This window comes from Coloeus monedula (genome assembly GCF_965178545.1).
Source record: "Coloeus monedula genome assembly, chromosome: 1".
Lineage (NCBI taxonomy): Eukaryota > Metazoa > Chordata > Aves > Passeriformes > Corvidae > Coloeus > Coloeus monedula.
In genome coordinates this window covers 29,896,228-29,921,252 of record NC_138781.1, presented here as the reverse complement: position 1 = coordinate 29,921,252, position 25,025 = coordinate 29,896,228, and the positions used below count along the sequence as shown (strand labels likewise).

Sequence of the window (25,025 nt, the reverse complement as noted above, 5' to 3'; positions counted from 1 at the left end):
CACGGACACCCATACATATGCTCAGGAAACCATCTGCTCCCAGCTCTGGATCATCCTGAAGTGATGCACACAACTATAATGACAAACAAGATTCTCCACTACCACGCTTCCACAACCCAATACACTACTCAATATGCCCCTTGTCTGGACTGCAAATGATTTCTTCCCAGGCTTGTACTTCGCACCAGACCTTGGAGACGTTCGGGCTCCCAGCCGTGTTACGCCGACTTCGGCTGTGATGAAAACCCAGAGTCTGTGTTCTGAGGAACCACCCCTCCTATCTGCAGGGCACGGCCATCAGGGACAAACCAGAGGGTTGAAAGGGGGATTGAAGAATGTGCCTTTGCTCTGGGCAAATGCCTATAGAGAAGCACACTACTGGAATCCTATCCAAGCTACCAGACCTGTTACCAAATACTCAGGTGCAGCTCTCCTCAAACTTGACGTACAAAAACCAACCCAAAACAAGGAACAAAACAACCAACCAATCCACAAACAAGCCAGTCTTTTACTGAAAAAAGTACTTCAGTATATGTACTTCAGGCAGTTTTATCTGTGCACGAGAAACACAGTTCCACCCATAGACAAGCATCTGAGTATAATTCTCTTTGGGATTGCCAAATAAGTATGCATTATTTGAAGGCTAAAAAAAAATGCTTGAAGACATCAACCAGCAAGAAGACAGATTTTTGTCTTAAGAGTTAAAAAAAAATCTGTTTTACTTTTTCAAAGGTATTTTGCCTAAAAATTTAAGATGTTCACATCTAAACTGAAAGGTATTATATGCTTGGTATCATGGGTACACGGTCCTCAGTGCAAACACAAATACCATGATTAATATTTCTTAGCTCTTTTAAATAGATTCTTCCCTTGCCCCAGAAGTCCGCTTCTCATCTGTAGTACCCTACTATTTTCTTGTCCATCACAATCTAAAAATTTACACAGGAACAGGAGGTGAATTCATAGCATGAAAAAGATTTTTAATTTTATTGAAACATTTTCCTACCAAGCTAATTTACTGAAGAGGAATATGCTGATGTAGTACAAGAGGGTGAGTAAGAAGCCATCACCAACAAGGGGTGACAGTCTGTTGAGCTGTCAAGTGCACAATTACTAAACAAGCACAGCTCCAATCCTGGGCTAGCAGAGGCAGGTGTAGCTTGCAGATGTGATGCACACAATATCCACTGCAGCAGTGCTATACACAGCTTTTCATTTTCATCATGTTCCCAAATCCATATTTCCTATCTTTTGCTTCTAAGAAAATCACAAAGTACATTCTAGCCCTGTCCTTAAGAATTAATTTTATCTCTTCATCAGAAGGCCCACAACTGTAATTCTGTGGAAGAAAAAAGATAACACGAAGTAAGAAGAGGGGCCAAACAAGGTAACGTAAAGGTGTTAATATTGACTTTTTATTAGATAATTTTCTTCCTGCAAGTACTATGCAGCATTTTGCTTAGCTTATTTTGCACCGTTTTTTTAACTTTTATTATGTATACCATGGGAATGAACCTAGGTATCAGGTATTGCCTGTCAACTTACTTCAATGTGCATTATTTGATCCTGTTAATGCTTTGGGAAGCTTTTTGTCCTGTAGGTATTTGTCAACTGTCTGGATACATAAATTTGCCTTACTACCTACTGGCATTTTTACTACTCCAATTTTCCCTCTTCCATTTCAGAAGACACAAAGACATTCCTTTGCATGCATGCATTCAGTCAATGCAGTCCACATCCCATGTATCTGCTCCATAAACACAAGTACTGGCCAGACACCAACTACTGCTGACCCTCACTGAAAAAGGAATATTCAAAAGGTACAGAGATCATACCAAAAACTAACCAAACTATTTTATTTGCCTAGAGTGATAGGAACTATGAGATGCTTCCTTCCCTTGGAATGTTCTTCCCTTAACAGCATCATTTTTCTTCCTTCAAATCTTTCTAAAGTGATTTGAATGTCTGCCACTATATATGCTGCAGGCAAGGCTTATTCCTTTCACTTGGTTAATCAATATAACTAGAAAGAGTGAGATTTACCAGCTCCTCCTTCATGGTCCTCTCTCTCAAAGATATTTTAGACATTAAGCACACTTTCAAACTTTAAATTAAAAAGCACTGTATTATTCTTTTTTGCTCTCTGAAACCTCAGAAGTTGTTCACAACCCATGATTAGTTGCAGCTAGCTGACCAGTAATAAGAGTTCATACAGGCAATTAATTTTATTAGACGCCTGACAGCAGTGCCACACCTCACAGAGACGGCAGAGCTCCAGGGATCTGCAGAAGGGAAAAAGGAGTATCATGGGACACAAATGGGTAAAAACAAGCGGCTCACTGTCCCCAGCAAATGCATGTTTCAGACCCCCTACATGCCTGCCTGTTACCATAGAACAGTCTCTGAAAACTGAAATGTCACGGTCAAACCACAGCTACTGCACTCTGTCCTACCTGGGTGACATTTCAGGACTCCCTCATATACTGAAACTCAGAATAAAAAACCCCTAATAGTATCTTTTAGTCTTAAGGCAAAGACATAACAAACAACCTGTGACACTGCTGTGATACAAAAGCATATGGAAACATAAGGGAATAAACATACGTGGAAGCCATTTCTCTTCCTCAGGCACTCCGCCTCTAGAAAGAAACAAGTATCTACAAATTTCTAAGCAGGATATTAAAATATTAAGGCAATCAGGATGATCACGTTTGAAGAAGAGATTTTATGCTTTGAGTACAAAAATGTTTGCATGCTAAAATTTCTATATTAAAGCCACTTAATATCCACAATCCCATTTAAGTAACCTCTCTCAAAAGAAAAATCCCAACCAATCTTTCAGACCACCCTCCATGTCATTTCCTTCTTCCATGTAGTCAATGAGTTATTTAGGGCTACTTCCAATCACTGCAAACAGAAATCCAAGGGATGGACAAGAATTACAAATCAAATATCTTTACTTATTCTAATTATTGCTTGTATTAAATAGGAGTCAAAGACCAAATCTGTATTAGGACAGACTATGCCAAACCCAGTGGAAAACATAATGTTAAAGTCTCTATGAGAGAGACAGAACATTTTCTAAGACAAGTTTATCAAATAACATATATAACCATAACTGACTGACCTAGACTGAAAAATACATGGGGTCAATCCAGCAGTGTGCATGTCTGAGTGCTTTTACTGGCTGATCTGACAGACAGATTTCTTTAGGGATTGTTAATTCCACTCCTCTGGCTGTGTCTATATGGTTGTGAGTTAATGCAGTGTATAGCTCCCACTGCACAACGCTCTCAACCGTGCTGATAGAAAGTTAATCTCACTAATTACTGGAGCACCATGACATTTAACTACAAACAATACTGGTTTCTTTTTTAATTAGTTATCCTTACAAAAGCTGTATGTGCACCATAGGAAAGACATTTTGCATTGAAGAGACTGTACCAGTGAAACAAATTGAAGGAGTGCTGGGTGCAAGGGAGGAAAGACAAGAGAAAGATGGCACTGCTTTTTAACATGACTGAAAACAAACTATTTTGCAATTCCTATCTAAGCTTCGTGATCATTCTAGATCTCTAGACACTGATCATTCAGCTCTTCAGACTTGTGATAGAATTTGAAATTTTCTGAGAAAGTTTACCAACTTTTTGTTTCTCTCATCCACACTAAGAAGATGCTCTTATTTACACTTTCTGTCACAAGACATTTAGACAAGGTGTTAACTTTTGATCAGAAACAGGAAAGTCAAGATAGGAAAAGTCTGTGTCATGACAGGAACCCCACCTGTGCCTGCTGTAATAATCTACTATTATACCAGCAAAAAATCAGATCCTTCTTTTTACAAACGAGACTTCTGTTTTTGTTTTTTTGGTGGGGGAGCAGGAAGGGAATAAAATAATTAATTACATATATTTTGTCTCTCTGCCTCAAACTGTTGGGCATTCATCCCAGCCACCTAAACCACAACAAATGGATTCTTAGTATGAGTGAGCACCTGCTGTGCTAGAATACCTGGCTGGTCAGTACAATCAGCACCACTCAGCTTTCCTTAAAAATTGATGCTGTACTGTACTTAATGAAACAAACTGCTGGTCATGTTTACAGAAAATCAGTATCACAATGAGTAAAATATGACTCACATAATTGTTTTACTTTAACAATTAAAAAAAAGACTACACCAACACAGGAGAAATAAATTTTTGTGGAAAAGGGAGTTTCTGACCTCCTTCTGACCCGGAAGCAGGGCCAGTGAGATGATCTGACCATCTCATGGAGAAGGAAGGTGAGAAAATTCCTTTTTTGATATGAAAGGTTTACTTACAGGCACGGCATTGATTTGAGTCAAAGAAATAAAAATGAAAACCAAAACAAAAAAGCCCAGACAATTTTCTTTACACAACTTTTAAATAAAAGCTCATATTTTTCTTTCTTAGTTGAAAATGACATTTTAAGAAACACCCAAACCAAAAATCTAGCAAGTTTTCTTCATCAGATGTAAATATACTATAAATTCATTTAGCATCTAATCTTTAACTGAAGCCTCCACAAGACTTCATAGCTAATTAAACCTGAATTTTAAATAACGTCCTAGGATATATAGTGAAAATAAAATAATTCATAAATCTTAGTTAACAGTAACATCTTCAATCTTAACATGGCTGAAAAGAAGGGGAGAAAAACCCTTTAGTTCAACTTTCAACTATTCCACCTGCTCTATTTCTAGTCATTTTAACAAAGAGGAAAATAAAGCAAAAAATGTAATGCAACATACCCCTCTTCCTAGTTTTGAACCGCTGGCCTGTTAGCACCGGCTTCTGATTCTTATTCATAAAATTTCTGGAGAAAGAAAAAAAGGGAAAAATATTTAAACTCTAGCATTTACGGACAACAGTTTAATCTAAAGGCAAAATAAAGATTCGGTGTAGCAAAATCCCAACATGTGAAAGGTAAAGAAAGTTCTTAACACATATTCAAAGAGTAATTCATATTATCTTTAAGATGAAGAGCAATGCAATCCAAGGATAACTTCAATGAGATGTGTTTCTCTTAAAACCTGGCTGTTGGCGTCTCTGTAAGAAACAGTGAAGGTTCAAAACCAAATGGCAATGAAGTCGCTGCCCTTACTCCTGGGGCAGAGCCCACACAGCTCATGGGGATGCTGGGGACACAAAAGCCACTAAAGCAGAGGACTGGGAACCATCCTGGTGAGGCTCAGCATGGCACAGGTCTCACCCTCTGGCATGTTCACCAGGCAGACAGATGCCCAGGGTTACATGCTGTCCAGCTCCAGACAAAGCTTTGTGGTCTAACCACAAATACACTGCTTTAACCATCAAATTCTAATCAAATGTTTCTTACAAGCATCACTGTATCATAGTAACTTTTTGTTCTGAAAAGCATGTGGGTGTCGTCAAAATAACAGAAGATAAACAAATCCCTTGCCCCATCAACTTTGTGCATAAATACAGAGTGAAGGACCTACACGGCACATCGTACAACGGCAAAAAATACTGGGCTTGTATTACTTTACAGCAAATCTCAACACATGATGGCAAAAAAATTGGGAAGTGATATTAATGCCATTTTATCAAAAAAAAACCCCAACTATTTTTAAGCTTTGGACATACTCAGTTGCACCACACAAAATGCAGCTTACCCAAAGAGTAGCTAAACCAAGAGGTGAATGCAAACAGCAGCAAGTAAGAGGAAGCTTTGAAGCATGTAGGAATCACCACAGGTTATCCCCCTGTCCTGCCCACAGCATGCGCCAGCCCTGAGACTTGGAGGCCACCTACTTCACACCCTGCAGGCCATTAGGTCATTGTTACATATTATTTGCTTGTCCAAAATAAGGCCTTCTCATGCAAGACTTTGAGCATGTTCTGCTAATAACTTTAGTTTCACAAAAATCTGTATTATTTGTATTTCCTCATTGTGGACTCTGCAGGTCTAGTTTAGAAGTACACAGATTTGCCAACATGCTTCCTACCACAAATGAAAATAAATTCAAGCCCCATGGCTGAGAAAGAAGCCATCAACCACACGTTACTATCCAAGCAGTGCCTTCTCTACTACTGGAAGTTCACTTAACTCTCCTAACAATGCTCCAGCTATACAATACATTCACATTCACCAGACTTCTAATGGCAGCATCCCTAGCTGGCCACTTTTGCAACATTTCTAATGTTTTACTTGGCAAACCACTGCTTTCTAGTCTAGGTTTACCACTTATCCACAGTCAAAAACTGCGCATGCGGGCACATGAACTGGAAATAGCCAGTAAAGTTCAGAGTCAAGACAGGGTTTGCTTCCTGTAAGTCATAAAAACACAAATATGCAACAAGCAATTCAACTGAGATTCACACTCATCATCACTGAGATTTAAAGCTGCAGTTGTAACAGACCAAGGAGCTTTTTGAAACAACTGCAACACTAAACAGCCTTCTGGAAAAACTATTTGCTCATCTGCAAAGAGAGTTAAACACGGCAAACCATGGTATCATGGGCTTTTTCAAAGTGCTGAAGGATCCAAAAGTGCCTTCACAGCAAAGCTCCTAAGGCTCTTTCCCCTGATGAGACAGCTTGGTGTTAAAGGAACAGAAGGTGCTTTACAAGTTAATTAGGCAGATAATCTAGCAGTCTACAGGGATAAGCAACAACCTAGCCTCTAGCCAGTGACTGGCTAGATTTGACATAGTCATCTGCTTTGTCTTTCTGACCTTCAGTTATTTGTAAAGAGAATGATCTATAACATTCACTCAGGTATTTTTGATTTGTTCTTGTTTTGCCTGGAGACCTTACACCTTGTTTTGAGTCTAAAAATGTTCATTTCAAGAGATTGCAAGAGAAGCCCATGAGGTTTGCAAAGAAAGGGTCAAGCGAGCCACACATCAGGTAAGAACTGTAAGAATTAATCTGCTTTCCACAGCTCTTCCAGAGCACAAACAAGCCATCAGGCTGGGGTTGACAGTGCCACTTCCTTAAGAAACACACAAAAGCCTTCAATCCAGCACACTGGTACAGTTTCCCAGTTTCTATAAAAGACAGAAACACATACGCTAATTTTCTCACACCAGACTTCTTTCCTTTGATGCAGTGTACTTTTAAGCTGCAAAAAAGCTTGCATGCACCTGAAGCTCAACTGTAGATTTTAACTGTTCCCTGTGAACATAAAAGATGTCCTTTAAGACAGCTGGGAAAAAAACTTTTAAAAAAAACAGTTAAAGCAGGACTCACAACTTGTAGCAGATTTAATGACTAGAAGTTCAGTTCAACAGAAGAGACTCTTGAATAGTTAATTACTAGGAACACAGGATATGCCTTCTTCTATATTTAGCTTTAAATGTACTGTGCTTTAATCTGCTCGAGTGAGGGTCTGGCTTTATAAGGTACTGCCTCAAGCCGTGCTCAGGATCTTTCATTAAGAAATTATCTTGAGACTGAGTAAAACCAACCCAGTGATCTATACAACAATCCAGAATGGAATCAGCTCCTGAAAATGAGATTTTAAAGTGCTGTTGCTACCACAAGAGGTGCCTGGATAACAGTTTAAAATGTACAAAAGTGAATGCAATGCAAAAACTGGGGTTTTTTATCAAGAAGAAACTAACAACAGCACAAAAGCGGTGGCTGAAGGTTGTAAATTCAGGGTGGCAGCATATAAACTTGCACAGCACATTTGACTGCCTCTCAGGTGTCAGGTAGCTGTAAAACTCTGAAATCACATACGACCTTTAACTGTTATATACATTCTCCATTTGGAAAGGTACAGCACCTGGGCAGCTGAAAGCCAATGGCAAATTCTGGAACAGCTGCTAGAGAAGTCGTAATGGTTTTGGCGGAGTAAGGATCTTAAGACAGGTATGGGTAAGAAGGAAATAGCCTCCAAAAGAAAACCCAAACCACCAATCAAACTTGTACCTTGCAGCCCAGCATCCTCCAGGATTCATGAATTTTCACAGGAAAGCAAGCGAGATGTATGGAAATGACAGCTCACTCCTTTCACAGACTCCACTCTTCACCAGAAGATGGGAGAGACTCAGCAATGGCATTATTCTCGATTTACTGCTCAATACTCAAGCAGATGTCAGAGCAGTACAGAACCTAGCACCACACTCCACAATGGGTTCATTTTCCATATAAACCACAAAATGTCTAAGCCTGCTAATTACTAACTTGCAACTACAAAATTCATCAGAAAAATTTTAAAAATGCATGACTTTGAAGTTTACCAAATTCCACTCCCAGTCTTGTTAACAGGCTTGTATAAAACAGATCCATACTTTAAAAATTCATAAACCGGTGAGTTGGCATATTCTCCTGAGACTGCTTGAAGTCCTAGAGCTAAGCTTTCTTTATAGCTGCTCCTCATTTTCTTGCTAAAGACCCTAAACAGTTAAAACTAAGGGACATCTACAGTTGTAGATATCCAGACATATATTATACAGCAGTTCCTCTAATCAACCAATCCTTCTCACACAATTAATAAAAACTGTAAGAGTTTTAATTAATAAATCCAGCATTAATTAAGAAAATCAATTTATAAAACCTGCAACAGATGAAGTAAAAGTTACTTCACCGCTTCAGCAAGTATGAACTTGCTTAATAAGTTAGAAAAACGCAGTCTTTTATCCATACCACAGGGAAATTCTTACGATGATTAACTCCTGAATTATTTAAAGCCTTGGTAAGGCTGAAACTTCTACCATTTGTTCTTGGAACCATATTACTTAAATTGAAAAAAAAATACTGAAAACCTTTATTCAAAGCAACACTATTTTTCTAAGCATCATTTTACACTTTTAACCAAAATAACAGAATCATCTGAGATTCTTCAAACATTAACATGCTCAGATGAATCTGTGAACAGTTGCTTCACAGAAGCGAAACTTCACTGCCCTAGTTACAGAGAGAAGGGAATCAATGCCAGACAACACAAGAAAAAGAAGGTTTTAATAAAAACTATCAAGATTTTATGGCTCTGTGTGTGCAGGGCACTAAATACAGCCCACAGGGCAGGCAGTGACCCTTTGGGCAGCCCACTGGAGGAGGTGGGGTCGGCAGCACTGCTCCACAGGAAGCTGCTGCTGCTGCTGCGGGGACTGGCGCCGACAGCGTTTGACTGACAGGGCGATGCAGAGAGCAGCCAGAATACCACCAACACAGCACCACCAGCTTTCACAGGAACAGATGCTTGGCAGGAATTATTTCCATCTCCTTCTCTTGCTGAGATACCATGTAAGACAGGGGCATTCATCTCAAAGGCAAATAAAATAGAAGCATAGATGGATAGAGTTGCTATGAAGGAAACATCCCAACCCACATATCAAGGGCAATCTTTTTTTTCACCCCAAAGAATATCCAGGACATTAAAAGGCTTTACTGGGTCTTTTTTATCCAGCAATGTTATTGGGTGTTTTTGTTCTCTCACAGTTACAGTTCCAGACTTAGGGTAAAGAGGGTTTTCCACTTCTTTCAGCAGCAAGCCAAGAAGTTATATTAAATGCAAATTACAGAACTTGAGCAGCATAGAGGAAGAGCTGCCCTTGCACTTTTGACAGAGAGGAAACATGTCAGCATGCAACCAGCAGCTGTCTCAGCTCTCTGGAAAGGCAGCAGACAGCTAAATTATGAACTAACAAAATCTGCAGGTGGAAAACTTACAAATCATTACCAGTAGAGAGGAACAGAGGAATGTAAGGGGAAAAGAAAACAAGGGCAGATGCAATGCAGCCACTGGTTCTCACCAAATCCTCATCAGGCTTCCCACTTTCCACCGAGACACTGTGCCCTTTCTTCCTAAAACATAGGTATTCTTTTAAGAAGTGACTAATAAGCTGGAGGTCTGTAAATTCAACTATGGCACAAATCACCAGGAAGCCCAGTACTGGCAACCAGGTTTATCTTGCAGACTTGCCCACAGAGGCACCAGCACAGTTACAATGTTTATGAAACCTTTAACCCAAAGGTGCCATTCCTTAGGAACAGTAAAGCCAGAGCCAGGCTCTTGACACATTAAAATCCCTTTCCTGATTTTACAGCCTCAAGGGCAACATGCAGGGACAAAACAGTAACGTAAGGATGTGCAGGGTAAATACAGTCAACATGAGGTTTTAATGTTTACATGAAATACGAATACTGCTGATCCACATGACCTGTCTTTCCCAAAAGAACCTTCTAGAAGCTCTCAAGGCACTTAAAATTTTTTTAATGTTTATTTTTTAATCACAGAACAGTGCTGGTCCACAGTAAAAAATGTATCTACTTCAATAAAAGTACTTGTCCTTTATTAGCATGCCTAGTGGGAGAGAGAAAATAGATGAAACAAGTGGAATTGATTTAATTCTTCAGCAAGTAGAAATGAATACCTGAAGAAAATGAAACTTACCATACATTAAATAAATAATAAAAACCTGTGCTCATGCAAGATTCTCCAGGTACGAATTGGGCATGCAGCCTGTGAAGTTATCCTGGAGAAGAAGGAGGGGGAAGGGAAGCCACCCTTTGAAGCCACCTGAAAGGAGGCCGTAACCAGGTGGGGCTGGTCTCTTCCAAGTAATCAGCAGCAAGACAAGAGGAAATGGCCTCATGTTACATCAGGAGAGGTTTAGACGGGGTAGTAGGAAAATTTTCTTCACTTACAGCATTGTGAAACATTGGAATAGACTGCCCAGGGAAGTGTTAAAGTCACTATCCCTGGAAGTATTTAAATCACTTGTAGATGGACTTGGTAGACATGCAGACGGCACTTAAGGACGTGGTTTAGTGGTGGCCGTGCTGGGTTAATGGTTGGACTCAATAATGTTACAGATCTTCTCCAACACAAACAATTCTATGATGCTAAACCCAAAAAAAAAAAGAGAGGAAAGACTCACTGAAATCTGCACCATAAATCACATCACCTAACAGCTAAACTGGGATGCACAAGAAGATGTTTCTTGAAAAACAGTCAGAAAAACCCCAGCTCCCACTGCCACCAATGAATGCACAACCACACACTGCATTAGAGGTCCACCTCACTGCACTTATTTCAGGAGAGTGGGTATTTCTTAGGTCACTAACCAAGAATTTCTACAGAAGTGGCTCAGATGAGTAACACTACTGAAGCACTTTCAATGCACTTCACAATGTCAAGAGAACTGTAAACTGAAGCACCGAGATAATGGACTTCTCTGTTGTGTCATCAGGAGCCATATAAAAAATGCATGAGTCATGGCACAGTCAGTGAAAAAAAGAAAAAAAAGAGTAAAAAATTCTTAATAATTGACAGGTAGAAATACAAGTCAAGAAAATTAAATCACAGACTCAGGTTGACACACACAAAATGTTGTCTTTCAATAACAACATTTGTTCCAGCAACTAAAGAGTAGGAATTAGATGTAATTCTTTAAGAACAAGGTATGAGCAGGAGTTTTTCTCGCTGTTGAGAGCTCTCTTAGGTGCTGTACTCTTAACTGGAGTAGGCTGAAATAATGGAGATGGTGTGTTGCTACAGATCAATTCATATCCAATTAACATTCATTTTAAGGTAATAGCTAGTCATCCAACTCCAAGCTTGCATACCTTGCCAACAGGAAAACCTCTTAGAAAAAGAAGGGGATAAAAAGGATCAGGCAGAGATCGGGGTCAGGTGAACTGAAAAAACAAGTGGAAGACAGAATTCTTCCAAAGCTAACAAAGTTTTTTCCTTACAAAAGACACCACTTTCAATGGACTGTGTAAATGCTAAAACAGGGTTCTTGAATTTGGAGACACTGGATGTCCTGATCATCCTGAAAAACACAACTGTCTTAGCAATTGCCATAGAGATGATTTTGTTACAGGAAAAATGGTGTAGCTGAAATTCTGCAAAAACACGACTGTAAAGGTACTGCAGCAATTTAGCTCAATCCTTCATTATTGTTTGGGGGAGAATTGCTGTAGCCACTCTTTACAGCACATTTGCAAGAAATCATTAATGGAGTTACTTTATAGGGTTCCCTTGAACCAGGTCTCTAATAAACCAATACATACAGGTATTTGGAAAAAAAAATGTGTTAAAAAAAATACCAGAGAGGCTTGTAAGACACAAGACAACCCAATAACAGTACAGTAATGAAGGCAGGAAGATCAGCTTTCTCATGTAGAGTACCACTCCCCTGTTGAACTCCACCCTGCTTCTGTTTTTCTTTAATGTATCAGCCCACTGAAAGTTTTTACAATGTTAACCCTACACATGCAATTTCAGTTTCAACAATAAAATCAGAAGATGTGCATCTTCCATTCTTCTTGCTACCTTAAAGCTCTGAGAAGCAGCAAAAGCACTGGACATCACTAGTGTCTCCAGGACAAAGCACTGCAGCACTTGAAAACCAATAAACTAAGGGGCTAAGGTTAAAAATAAATAAATAAAATCTGTGCATTCTCCAGAAAGCAATGCCCCCCAGTTGCTAACAGATTATTATTTCATGAATTAAATACAGTAATGGGAGAGGGATGTATTAATAGCCAGCACCTCCTACACACCTGCAATCGGTGAAGGCCTTGATTTTAACAGAACTGCTTTAAGCATTTTGAAGCAAGTTTCAATTCAGAACTCCCTAATTATTTCTTCAAAGCATGTGCAAGAAGTTCACGGAGATGAACACGGTTTTTTACCTGAGGGAAGTGAATCAGCTTCCAGACATCTGAATTCTGATCTTTCTGGTACAAAGGGCCAGCAGTGAAAACACAGGCTTTGCACCAGATCTAGCATTCCAAACATACCAGCTAGCACCGATTCTGCTGTTAGCAGTATTCACTTGAACAAAAAAAAGGAGTCTGCAACTGACTTGTGTCACTCTGCATCCCAAAAGCAGTCCCATATTCCCTGCGGCTGCTTCTTCCTCCTCTGAGCAGGTGAACATTTTGACAGAACATACTAGTTTTGGTAAATAAATTCCTGGAGTGGAGAATAGAAGCAGTCAATGCTTGGACTGCTTTAACATGCACACAGTTATTTTCTAGGCAATGATGGGTACAATTCCTCTCAGATCAAGCTAAGATAATTCTATCGCAATAGATACTGATTCACATCCAAGTTACTTGTTGAGGGAAAAAAAAACCCTAAAGGCCACACACGGGGTGCCTACACAATCAACTGTTACACTAGGTGAGTCAGAAAAATAACTATCACAGACTGAGCAGTCACTTGCTGCTTGGCAGCTCCCATACCAGCACTCTCAGCCTTACTTCAGAACAGCATTTCTTCACCTCTATGTGGAAACCTGAAAGCTCTTAGATTAATTCTTGGAAGAAGAGTCTATCAAGGGCTATTAAATACATGAATGATACAAGCTTCTACGCTTGAAAATTGCTGCGAGTTTGACAGGACATAAAAGAAAGAAATATAGCACTCCCTTCTATCTATTTTTTTATGCCACCACATTCTCCTCCCTCAACTTTATTTTTTTTCTTCTCTTTGTGTTTCTTTTCTCATATACCAACACTACAAGCCACTTCCAGAGATGAGACTATAGACCTAAGGCAAATTTCTCCCAGTAAACCAAGCTTTGATATGAGAAGGCTGTCTCTTACATCCACAAACACACAAGACAAGCATTACTCACCCATGACAGCACACTCCACTTGAGAGTATTACAACAGCACTGAGAGCTGGGTGGCACCTGAGTAAGGTCAGGTTAGGAGGAGAGGTAAACAAAAATCCCAAGAGGACTATCCTGGCTCAACTTGTTGTATTACTAATTTTGCAGGAGGACTTTAGGTTGCTTCTCGTAAGATGAGGGAAAACATTCAAACCAGTTCTCTTTAGTGATGAAAACAAAAAGTCTTTGAGACATATTGTCATTCAAGCTACCTATTTCTTCCCAAAAACTCCCACCGAGAATACTGTCAAGACTGGTAATGGGAATCACATTGGTATTGTGACTGAACTGTGTATTGCAACTGCTTTTTTATGCGTAATTTAAAATGGTATGACATTTTCAGGATAATTTGTACTACTCTGCTAGATGAGAAATCCCATGTAACATCAACTATCTTCAGGTGAGGAAATTAGATACTAAACATCATACTCTCCACATATGGAGTATCTACAAGATGCTGGTCAGAGAGTATTGGACTCCAACACTATTCACACATCAGAACTGCGAGATCAGCTTTGGTTTGGTAACCAAAAGTTCAAATGCCAAGCAATCACGTCTGGCAAAGTTTCCTGTACTTTGGAATATCATACACAGACACAGTCCTGAAAATTCTCAAAGCACTGCATCTTCTCTCAATTTTGACAGCTCAAGTTTGCGTTTCTTAATCTTCTTCCATGCTATATCTAAAGATAAATGACACTAAATGCAAGACTTACCTGAAAATATAAATGTATAAAACCAAGAATATGTCTCTGTTGGTAATCTCTGTTTGAAATACATCAAACTGAATCCAAATAATCCAGTCTATCTATAATGATAGTGCACTGCAATGGCTTTATGAATGCTTTTAAAGTTTTGCTTCTCAAAAAGTGGTAATTATATGCAATTTTGATCATAATTGCAATCAGATGAAAACTTGGTTGTCAAAAATACATTTATATATACAGGTGGACAAAATCTCAGAAGGAAGAAACATTGCCACAAAAGGAAGTCAAATAAAGCAACAATATAAATCACCCAAGGTAGAAAAGAAATAGAGCAACTAGCCTGTTGTGTCACTAATTTGTATCTATTTTCCAGTATTAGCATAATCTCCTAACAGCTTAATCACATTACAAGAAGCTAGTAGAAGTTACTGGGACATTTGTTTCACCCAGATGTAGACCAGAGCAGGTACATAATATTTTACCCCACTCCACCACAGAGGCAGCAGGCAGTGCTGAATACACTGCAGTGCTTTGTGCTCACGCACTGGTAATGGAAGCACAGAGAGCTGTCAGTCAGCTCAGTTCAATGCAAACCCCAGCAATTTAATTGATACTATTGGTTGTGAGGACCACTCCCTGTTTCGCTGTCGATCATTTTAGAAGGCAATCAGCTAAGCCAAAACCCCTATCGACTCTTCTTGACTAAACAGCCAACTGTCAGAACCCAAAAATTGGGTGTGTTTCACCTGCCTTTAAAAATGAATGATGACACCTAAGTCTGACCCTGCAATTCTTGCCTATTTTCACCATAAGAAGAAACATAAACATTCCCAGAAAATAGCTTATCTAAAATATCCTGCTTGCCCATCTCAGAGTGAGGTGGGTGAACAGCTCCACAGCTTCAGATTTAAGGCACTTTTTAGGTATCTGAATCAGATCAAACTTCACACCTGCAGATTGGCCATCTGTGTGAAAGTCTATAGCTGAGTGATATAAACATCTCAGGCAGAGTTAAGAATTTAGTTACCCACCCAAAATTAACAATAAGGCAATTACTATTTGTATATTATTCAGTTCTATAGATAATTCTGTAGACCTGCTTGTTTATCTTTCTGAAATAATTCACAGAACTTTCATTACTGCCTGAGAAGTTTCAAAATCCAGCGTACCACAAATATGCTGAGAGCATAGTTTCAGCATCAGACCACAGCCATCCACCCACTCCCAACCCAGTTTCTGAAGCCAAGCCTTACTGCAGGAGTTATGGATTTCTAACCAGAATATGTTTAGTATCTTTTTTAAAGGGCATAAAGCATCACTATGCCAGATAGCTTTGTTTCCTTCAGAGAAAGCATGCATCCACTCTGTGGTTGTTTGGCCTATATCAGCTTGGCACAATGATATTTGACACTATTAACAGGGAAAACTATTTTCTTGTTTACAGCATCATTATTGATGCACTGGAAAGACCAGCATCAGCAACCTGCTTCTGCAGATACCTAATAAGGATTCCACGGGATGTGTATCTATAGGTGTATGCATGCATACATATGTACAAGAGAGCGACAACACCAGTAAAAGCTATGTTAGATTTCTACAACTCACTTCCTATGAAGATGCAAACTATGAAGAATTTAAAAGGTTTACTAATGAGACAGCTAAAGGATTTTTTTTTCTTTCTGGAAGCCACAATGAAAGGCTTGGCTGGTCCCTCTGAGGCTTCAGAAGGACATGCCAGTTAACCTAGCTAAATCCTAGAATGTAGAGCTGTTCAGTCATGGATACAGCCAAACTCTCCAAGTCAGTGAACTGACTGCTGAAGGCCATGCAAACCAACACATTTGTACCCCACCTCAAATGCTGCTCTGCCTAGAGAATTTGATACACCCTGTAGAGCTGAATAACTAGAAAAGCTAGCATATGGTCTTTGCTAAGGGAGGATAAAAATGCAAAGGTAGGAGAAGTGACAACCTAAATTAATTTTTTTTCAAATCTAAACCAGAAGAGAGCAGATATTCAACATAGCTCTCAACTATAACTGGTATTTTTTTGTTATTCTTGACAATGCTTCAAAAATAAAGTTGGTATTTCAGATAAGAATATGTTAATATGAGCCTTTATTAACCAATTGTAAGGAGCATGAATAAAAGTACTTTATTCAGTAATTTCATAGCCTAGTTTTCAATATAAATTAATTTATTGTGGGATTACAAAAAAAAGTGTAACAAGTATGTTGAAAATAATAAATGGGGAACGTGGCCTTCAGTCCTTGTCCCCAGTCACCAACACCTTGCTCTCCCTGAGCTTTAAAAGACTTTATGTTGTCTCCTCATACCGTAACACTGCTTTTGCAGGGCTGATACCTACTAAAAAGGTCAACAAGTGTTTAAACTGACAGGACAAAGGAAAATGGGGACACAATGAGGCCTTCCTATACTTCAACAAAATACAGCTTAGGGAGGGCACTAAGATACCAAACTAATCCTAGCATCAAACAGGCTATCCATGAAATGCTTTGGTTTGACACATTTGGCTTCAGTGAGCTAGGAATTGCTCACAGATAGAAGTTCAAGAATCCTCACAGGAGAGGCCTGAGAGTCTGAAGAGTCTGAAGCCTTGATGATTTAGCAGTGTAAATCACCAACCAGTCCACTGTCATCACAATCTTGGAATCTTGGAGGCACAACAGCAACGCAAATTGACATATTGAAGGCAGGACACATTGGGAAAAAGGCACTTTTCAGCATACACCAGTAACATTTTAACAGGAATAAAACAATTGACAAAATAAAGTCCTTCTCTTGGCTCTTCTAGAGAATTACAAGCTTCCTTTACTTTTTCTAATTCAAGAAGCCTTTTAACAAGGCCCCACAAAACAAGACAAACAAAGTTAAAACCTGGCAAAAGATCTCATGCATGTGCTTGAGTGAAGAAGTAGGTGTTTCCTTGTGCTGGGAAGGGAACTGAGACTGATGGGCAGGATGATAAATTTTAAGGGCAGAGCCAAAGCTTCACATGACCCTGGGGGAACACTGACTGGGGCCTCTTTTCACACAAAATGTAGGGAAAGAAACCCACGAGCATCTTGGCAGAATATGGTGTTCAACAGCACAACACGGGGCTTCCATAGCACTGGCTGATGGTTTTGAGATCCTCAGGTCTAGTCACAAGAAACCACACATTAAGAAAATAGTCAAAGCAGACCTAAGACAAAAGAGACTTAACAACACAGGCTTCAGAAAGGTGCAGAGACATGGATAAAAAAAGCAACCAGACTCAAACCAAATTCACATCAATATTGGCGCATACAAAGGTTGTAGATTGAAAAGAAACTCACCATCCCCTCTTCTAAAGGGCTGGCTTCTCCTCAAGCATTTAAAAGAAGTAACATACTTTGTTTTTCTAATTTTCTATTGCTCAAGGCATGAAATGGTAGTGAAAATAAATTACAAGCCCTGTACCTGCTAATGCTCAGTAGTATCTTCCCAAGATTTCACCCGTGTCTCATCAGAAGAAAAAATGACTAATGTATAACTTGAATGCTGAATGTATCTTCTCTCTTAAAAACATTTCTAGACAACTAGAGGATTTTATTTATGGAAACAAAACCTAAAATGAAAGGATCACTTGAGCTTGCAAATTACAAACCACTGAACTGCTTAGACTTCTTTTCTGCATGAAAACACATCTAATGAAAACACATGAGACAGTAGTTATTACAAGGAAGTACAACCCCAAAGCCATATTTAATTGTTCTGCCTGCAGTAGTTGAAAAAACTGTAGAAGGGTGTAACTCGTTGAGATTCAAGACATCACAGAAGATGCTTCCTTCCAATGTCCCTGGCTAACCTCTGTCCCAGACTGTGTCTAGCATTTCCTTTGCTTGACCTGTCTGTCCTCAGTCCTAATTCTCACTAGAGGTAATCCATCGTCTTACAGGCTGAATAAAAGCCGTAATCTTTGTCTGCCACCATGAGTCTGCAAAAACTGTAAGTGATCGCTACACAAAACTTCTCCATCCAACCTAAGAATAGCTCAGATTTTGCAGAGCAAATCCTTATACAGAATGCCAAAATATGCCTATGTATGAAGGACTCCGTGAATTTTAAAATTCACTCTGAAGTTTCTGTAGTAGAAAAAAACCACATTTCTAATTTCAAAAGCTCTTAGACACATAGCAACTAAAAGCTCTCATAGACAAAGTAGGAATTACTACTGATTTACTTCCTGGAAGTATTTTCCTGACTTGCTGGAATTTAAAAACCAAAATATGTAACTCCATATTGGTTATTTGTTTTATATGGCATGTGTGAGGAAGGCTTTTTACTTTATTAAAACCAGCTTAGCAACAAAAACATATCTAAAGATGGAGTGAGAACAGTCCTGCAATCTGATCTACATGAGCTGCCACTTGCACTTAACCATCCCCATCACAAACAGCGATCCAAGTTGGAAGGTTTACCAGCAAATTGTTACAAACATATGAGTCCCCTGTATTGTGCTTGCACTATACAACCACATTTTACAGAAGACCAAAGATGTTAAACCCTGAAGTTCAAGTGTTTCATTCTGCTCTCAGCTGTACAGTATGCAAGAATGGTGAAGAGTACTACAGTGCAGTAAATATGGCCACCACACCACTGCACGTGGGTACTGGACTCTATTTTGCTTTTTGTTTTTACTTTTGCAGTCTCTTACAAGATCTACAGCTACATTTAAGAATTATGGTATGGCAAGTTCAAAAGGGTTTTCAGGCACAGCAGGGTATTATTGCACTCCATAGACTTCTCTCTAGGGAGAAAAAATAGGTTTTTTCCGTTTGTCAATTTTCCTCTCACACACCAGCATTACCTCGGAGTGACCCTTGAGTATTTTATTTATCTTTGAACAGATAATTACTATTTTAAATTACCATGTAAGTACTGTTGCAATTGAGGGGAAGACTCATGTTTAATCAGTAGTGGATTACATGGAAAAAGAAACCACTTCAGAAATCAAATCTAGTCTAATGGGCAACCATGGCAGTTCACAGGTGATTTATTGCTCACGAAATATCAAAATGGAATTACTTCACCAGTACGTGCAGGCAGAGAGACAGATGTGGGTGACAGCCTACTGCCTTACGAGCAACACAGACATAGGAATTCTTGAATTTGCACAGGAGGAATGAGGACAGAAAATAAGCTCAGGAATAAAAGATGATGTCTCCTAAAGCAATCAGAATCTAAGAGCACACATCCATTCAATGCATGATCTAATTCCTCTGTCTTAAGCAATAACCTTAAGCCTACAAACAGGTATATATATCTGCACATGACTGTAAGCAGAGTTTAAATAATCCTGTCTGGAGGTTAAAAAAATTACTCACTAATTAGATCTAATTAAATGTTTAGTCCAAGTGCCTCCACCATTCTTCACCAAAAAAAGGTTTGACTGTCACTCACTAAATGCTGCTAACACTATTTTTCCCAGTATTGCACTCATGAATCTCCAAAAGCAGTACAAATTCTGTATGTGCTGTAGTTTTTCAATCTCCTTCTACACACAGATATATTTCCCCTGCAGCTTTATGTAATTTTATTTGCTTTATACCTCTGAAATTTTGATTTTATTTTAGAAACAGCCATCTGAAAAGCCATTGCAAATCAACTCTTAAGAAAAGCTGTGCTAATGCATTACTGGGGTATTGCTACCACTAGCAAAGCTTAACTGGGAAAGAGCTTAATCCTGCAAAGGTGCTGAGGCACACCCTGACACACATTGCTCTGCTGTCACTAAACACTCCTCAGTCTTTAACAGCAAAAAGCTACTTGCATGCCATCTCTTCCAAATATGGAAGTACCTACCTACATGGAATTCATAGGCATGAAACAATTTGTTTAAAGCTTAGATTTCTTTTAATTCAATAAAACCACAGTGACCTAGAGCTTCACACAAAAAAACCCCAAAATATGTATTGTCTGAGCAAGTTGCTCATACTAGAACCATCTAGAACAAACAATTAAGAGAATATGAACTCGACCTCCAAAAGAACAATTTCTTTTTTTCCTGCGCTGGGTATATAAAGGGAGAAAGGGGTGCAGATATCTGATTTTGTTGTGAAAGCAATGCTGACCTTTTCAAAGGAAGCTTTTAATCAGGTAGTACAAATGCACATTCATCTAAGGCACTTACATTGCCCATGATCATCATCACAGTACCTGAGCACCTCAAAATTTCTTCTTTTCACTGTTATTCCTTGCCCCCCTATGGGAAGATTCTGGTTGCCCTGGCATGAACAGCAGTTAAAGACACAAAAATAAAAGCATATGCTCAAAAATGAGCTTTGCAACCTATAAAAATAAACTTGTGATCACTTTCCTTTAAAGAAAATTCTACAGGTGGCTGTTATTCTGTATATATTTTAGGTGCAAAACCACCAAGGCTGGCTCTGCTCAATCAGATCAAGTCTTGGAGGAAACCACCAACACTCAAGTTAAATCAGACTACTAAGCCCAGACAGGAGTACCTTATGGATGTTCAGCTCCCAAACTGGTACTTTCACACTGCTCTGACCTGCATTTCTTGCTGGAGAACACTTTTGGATGAGCTCACCTCAACCGTGCTCATCCAATAGTCTGGATCAGACAATCCTTTGGAGAATACTTTGGTGTCCTGCTGTCCCATATACATAAAATTCCTTCAAGTCAGGATTCAAGAGAAGATGAAGCAGGCGTTAAGCCTCACCTTGCCTGACTTTGGATACAGCTAGTCAAGTCCTGGGATTTGCTCCAAAAGTTCAAAGTATAGAGAAAACCTAGCTTTGTGCAAGGTCTCACATTGGTAGTAGGTGGAGATCTCTATCCAGGTCTCAGAGCAGCATCTCAGCTGTAGAGTACCTTGTGTGTAGCTATTGTGGATACACCACTTGTGTTCAAACACGTATCAGTGCTCGCCAGTTTCAGTTATTCTTTTGTGGTCTTATAGTCTACCCTCTGGTACAAAACAGGCTTAGCAATGTTGACAGATCATAACAAAGATCAAGTGGCTGCCCTGAGATCCAGAAACAGATGAAAGTTGAAAAAATGTCTCACTTAAAATAAAATAAAACCACTAAAGAAATCAGAGTTATACAACGCCAATCAACTGGGCCGGTGGGGGGGGGGGTGGTGGAAGTAACTTATCCACAGATTACTATTTGTGAGGTCCAAGAGGAAAAAACAGAGGATGTTTCTAGCAATAAAAACCCCTTGAACTTGCATGAACTTGAATTGATCTAAATGAATAATCCTATTAGATCCTCTTAACTTTGGCCAGGATATAATTATAAGGATTGGAGACAGCAGGACCAAAACCCAGCGGGGGTCCGTCCGCCAGGCTCAGCTCCACTTGAAGGAGATTTCCTATTGCCCAGGGTATGCAGGAAGACAGAGCTAGTTTACAAGAACACTCTTGGCAACCATATGAAATGGATTTTACATTGGAATGACTCAATACACCTAAGACTTCAGCTTGGCAAAAAGACAATGGCAGGGGACACCACAGGTCTGTTAAGGCATGACTGCATGTCAAGGTTGAACAGGAACCAATTCCTCATTGGCTCCCAAAACTGGGAGCTGGGGATTGAACAAAACCATGAAGTAGCAGGTTTAAAAATAGGAAAGAAGAGGTCCTCTTTCAAGCAGTCAGGAAAGTTATAATCATGGGACACTGCATACACACAATTTACTTAAATTCAAAAAGCCTACCAGCAACCTTAGGCTACCAAATATAAAGACAAAGACACCACTTTTTGCTGAAGAAATCCCTAGCTGTGAACCAGTGAGATGGGAGCTAGGAAATATGTCATAGAAGTATGCGTACTTGTTTGACCTATTATTTTATTTTCCCCTGGATAAAATGTACTGGGTCAAACAGGTTTCTGACCGTGCCAGGCCCAGGCACTGAAAGAGACTACAGAAACTTTGACCTCTGCAGAGTACATGGCCAGAATTCAGGCAACCCTCCAAGACAGAAGTGAAGGCAGGTCATTCGAGAGAAAACAGTGAAACCAGTTCAGCATTTCCTTTCCCTCTCCTCCACGTCCAAAGACTGAGAGTTTCATGGTGCACTCTCCAAGGCATAGAGCAGTCTCTTCTCCCCAAACCTGACCCAAGAAAAAGCTTATTACTCTGTACATTCTCCCAAATGAATGTTACTTAATTAAAGAAATCCTTGTTATTTTCTTGCATGAATCTTACTCTTGACAATTGCACACAGGCACTTAGGATCACCTATACATTGGTAACAGTAGCTATCACAAATCCCCACAAGCATACCTCCAGGCACTAAAACCAGCAAACTGCTGGGGAAAAATGTCACCACTGGTTCCTGCTTCACAAATTACAAGTATCAGATGTATCACCTGATGAGGAAATAAGGAATTCTTAATATGTATACATATAATTTAAAATCTAAAAAATGTTCTGAATCACAGTCAGGTTAACATTTCCTTCTCCCACTGTAATACCCAAAATGTAAATTATTAATTACCAAGCAGTAATACCCACATCTTAAATATGTGAAACAAACAGATGCAGCAGATAAAATAAAATGCATTAAGGGGCAAGACACAAAGGCACAGAACCTACATTTTCATATTCCAGTTCCCTGCCCTGATACTGACTCCCTACGCTGCCTTGAAAAAAAACCACCTGTTGCCTCCATGCTTCAAATTATGTTTGTAAAATGGAGGCAATTACACTTCATCATGATCTCACAAGGATAAACTGAAGATTGTGAAATGTCTGCATATGACAGGATTGAAGGTCATACAGAAGCCAGGTAAGAGCAAGAAACATGTTTTAACTAGCACTGAAAGTATTTTATTACCCTTGCAGATGGAGCACTCCTGTAGCCTTAGTCACCAAGTAAGATCCAGTGAGGCTGCCAAGGAAAAATTGAGTTTGACTGTTCACTCTGTGATCTAGGGTGCGATGGCAATACTGACATTCTCATATTAAATAAAAGGAATGTAATATGCATACTTTTATATGCTGAATGCACGACAGGTTTTGGGTGGTTTTTTTCGAATGCAAAAGGAAGCATGAAGGCTCTCGTTATTTAACAGTGCCACAGAGATTATCGGGGCACTGTAGTATCACAAAATTTGTTCACAGCAGGTAAAATTCACACCCTGCAGTGAACCAACAAAAGACCACTTAAACCCTAATTTCAGCGTTCATGGTTGATCCAGTGACATACTTCTGTTAGCACTACACGGGGATATTTTTCTGGATCAGAATATTAAAAGCACTTGTGCTTCAACAGTGTTTCCTTCAAGGCATTTTTGGTTTCCCACAAAAGAAGTCAAGGGAATCTGTTATAATCTGAACTCCAAACCAATCTCTTTTATTTACACTTGTTGATGCAAGTAAAACTAAATGGTGGTACGCCCCCGTATTTCCATAATTTTTAAAACCATGGAAACATACACAGTTTGGCTGTTTTGTTAAAACAAAATTGTATCATATTTTGGATTTTTTACCCAAATAGTTATGAAGATACACTATATTCAGAGAGCATGCTCTTCTATGAGTGAGACTTCACCATTTCTGAAAGTCAGTCAACAAGTCATCAACAGATATCAAAACAGAGAACAAGATTAGTATTAGAAAGAGAAATTTCAATATGTAAAGATTGAGAGGAGCCACAAGTACTAAGGAAAGAAAAAGTTCGGCTTGCTTATAAAGCTATGCCTTCAAAAATTAGTTACAGGGGAAAAAAATTAGTTCCTTAAAAGAAAAAATAAAAATATACATTGAATAGTAGGGCAAAGGAGGGTAAAAGCACCAAGTACCAGAGTCCTGCTCTTTTCTCTGGTACAGGCAAAAATCAAGGATGTTAAACCTCTGTCCCTTGGAGGGAATCTGCAGGATCGTCCCTGTGCCTACCCGAGCTTCCGCTGGAATAGTGGAAAGTTGGATCCGTAACAAAGACTATTCTTCCACCAACAGTTTAATTTTAGAAAGGCGCCAACAAAAGGCACCGCTCTGAACACCCCGAGCGCGTTACTTCCCCCCCTCCCCGATCCATCAACGCCCGCTTCCTCCTGGAGACACGATGCCGTGGCACAACCACGGCTCCATTCGGCCGCTTTAGCCAAATAAACCGCTCTTCCTGCCTGGAAAAAAAAAAAAAACAACAACAAAAAGCCCAACCACCCAACCAACCGATGCCATAAAAAGGCAAGAAAGCAAGTGCACAGAAGGAAGGGCCGGCGTGCACAAGAGTCCGCATCGCCGCCCTCCCGCAGCGGACCCAGCGCCGCCGGTGCTCCGCAAACCCGAGAACGGCGGCATTTCCAAAGCCGGGGTCCAGCACCGACACCGGGGCTGTGACGCCGCCGCCCGCCCTGCCCCGCCATGGCCGCCGCGCCCACCCGCCCGCCCGGAGCTGCCCCACAGCAGCCGCGGTCGCCTGGGCAGCGCCGCCGCGGGGCTCCGGCACAGCTTCCGCCCGGCGCTCTCCCGTCCTGGCCGCACCTGTCGGGTGGTTGCGCGGTCCGGGGCGGGGAGGGCGAGCGAGCGCGACAGCAACGGCGACGGCGGGAGACAATGGAGGAGTGAAGGACGGACACATTGACACACGGGCTCCTCCGCCCGCCCGCACCACTCCCGGCACCTCCCCGGGGGGGGGAGGAACGAAGGAGCCGCAGAGAAGCCAAAAAGGGGAAACA

The 25,025-nt window shown here is 40.1% G+C and overlaps 1 protein-coding gene across 2 annotated transcripts in view; it reads right to left on the bottom strand.

The window, feature by feature from the left end:
• The window catches only part of BZW2 (basic leucine zipper and W2 domains 2), a 58,283-nt gene that overhangs the window by 32,708 nt on the left and 550 nt on the right, over positions 1-25,025 (bottom strand). The window contains exons 1-2 of one of the 2 annotated variants that reach the window (XM_082291811.1): positions 24,832-24,926; positions 4,772-4,836 (exon numbers count right to left, since the gene is read on the bottom strand). In XM_082291811.1, the coding sequence (XP_082147937.1) occupies positions 4,772-4,829 (58 nt within the window). In that variant the 5' untranslated portion in view covers positions 4,830-4,836; positions 24,832-24,926. Of the gene's footprint in view, positions 1-4,771; positions 4,837-24,831; positions 24,927-25,025 lie in introns of those variants that run through there. The other variant, XM_082291812.1, reaches the window with a different exon arrangement.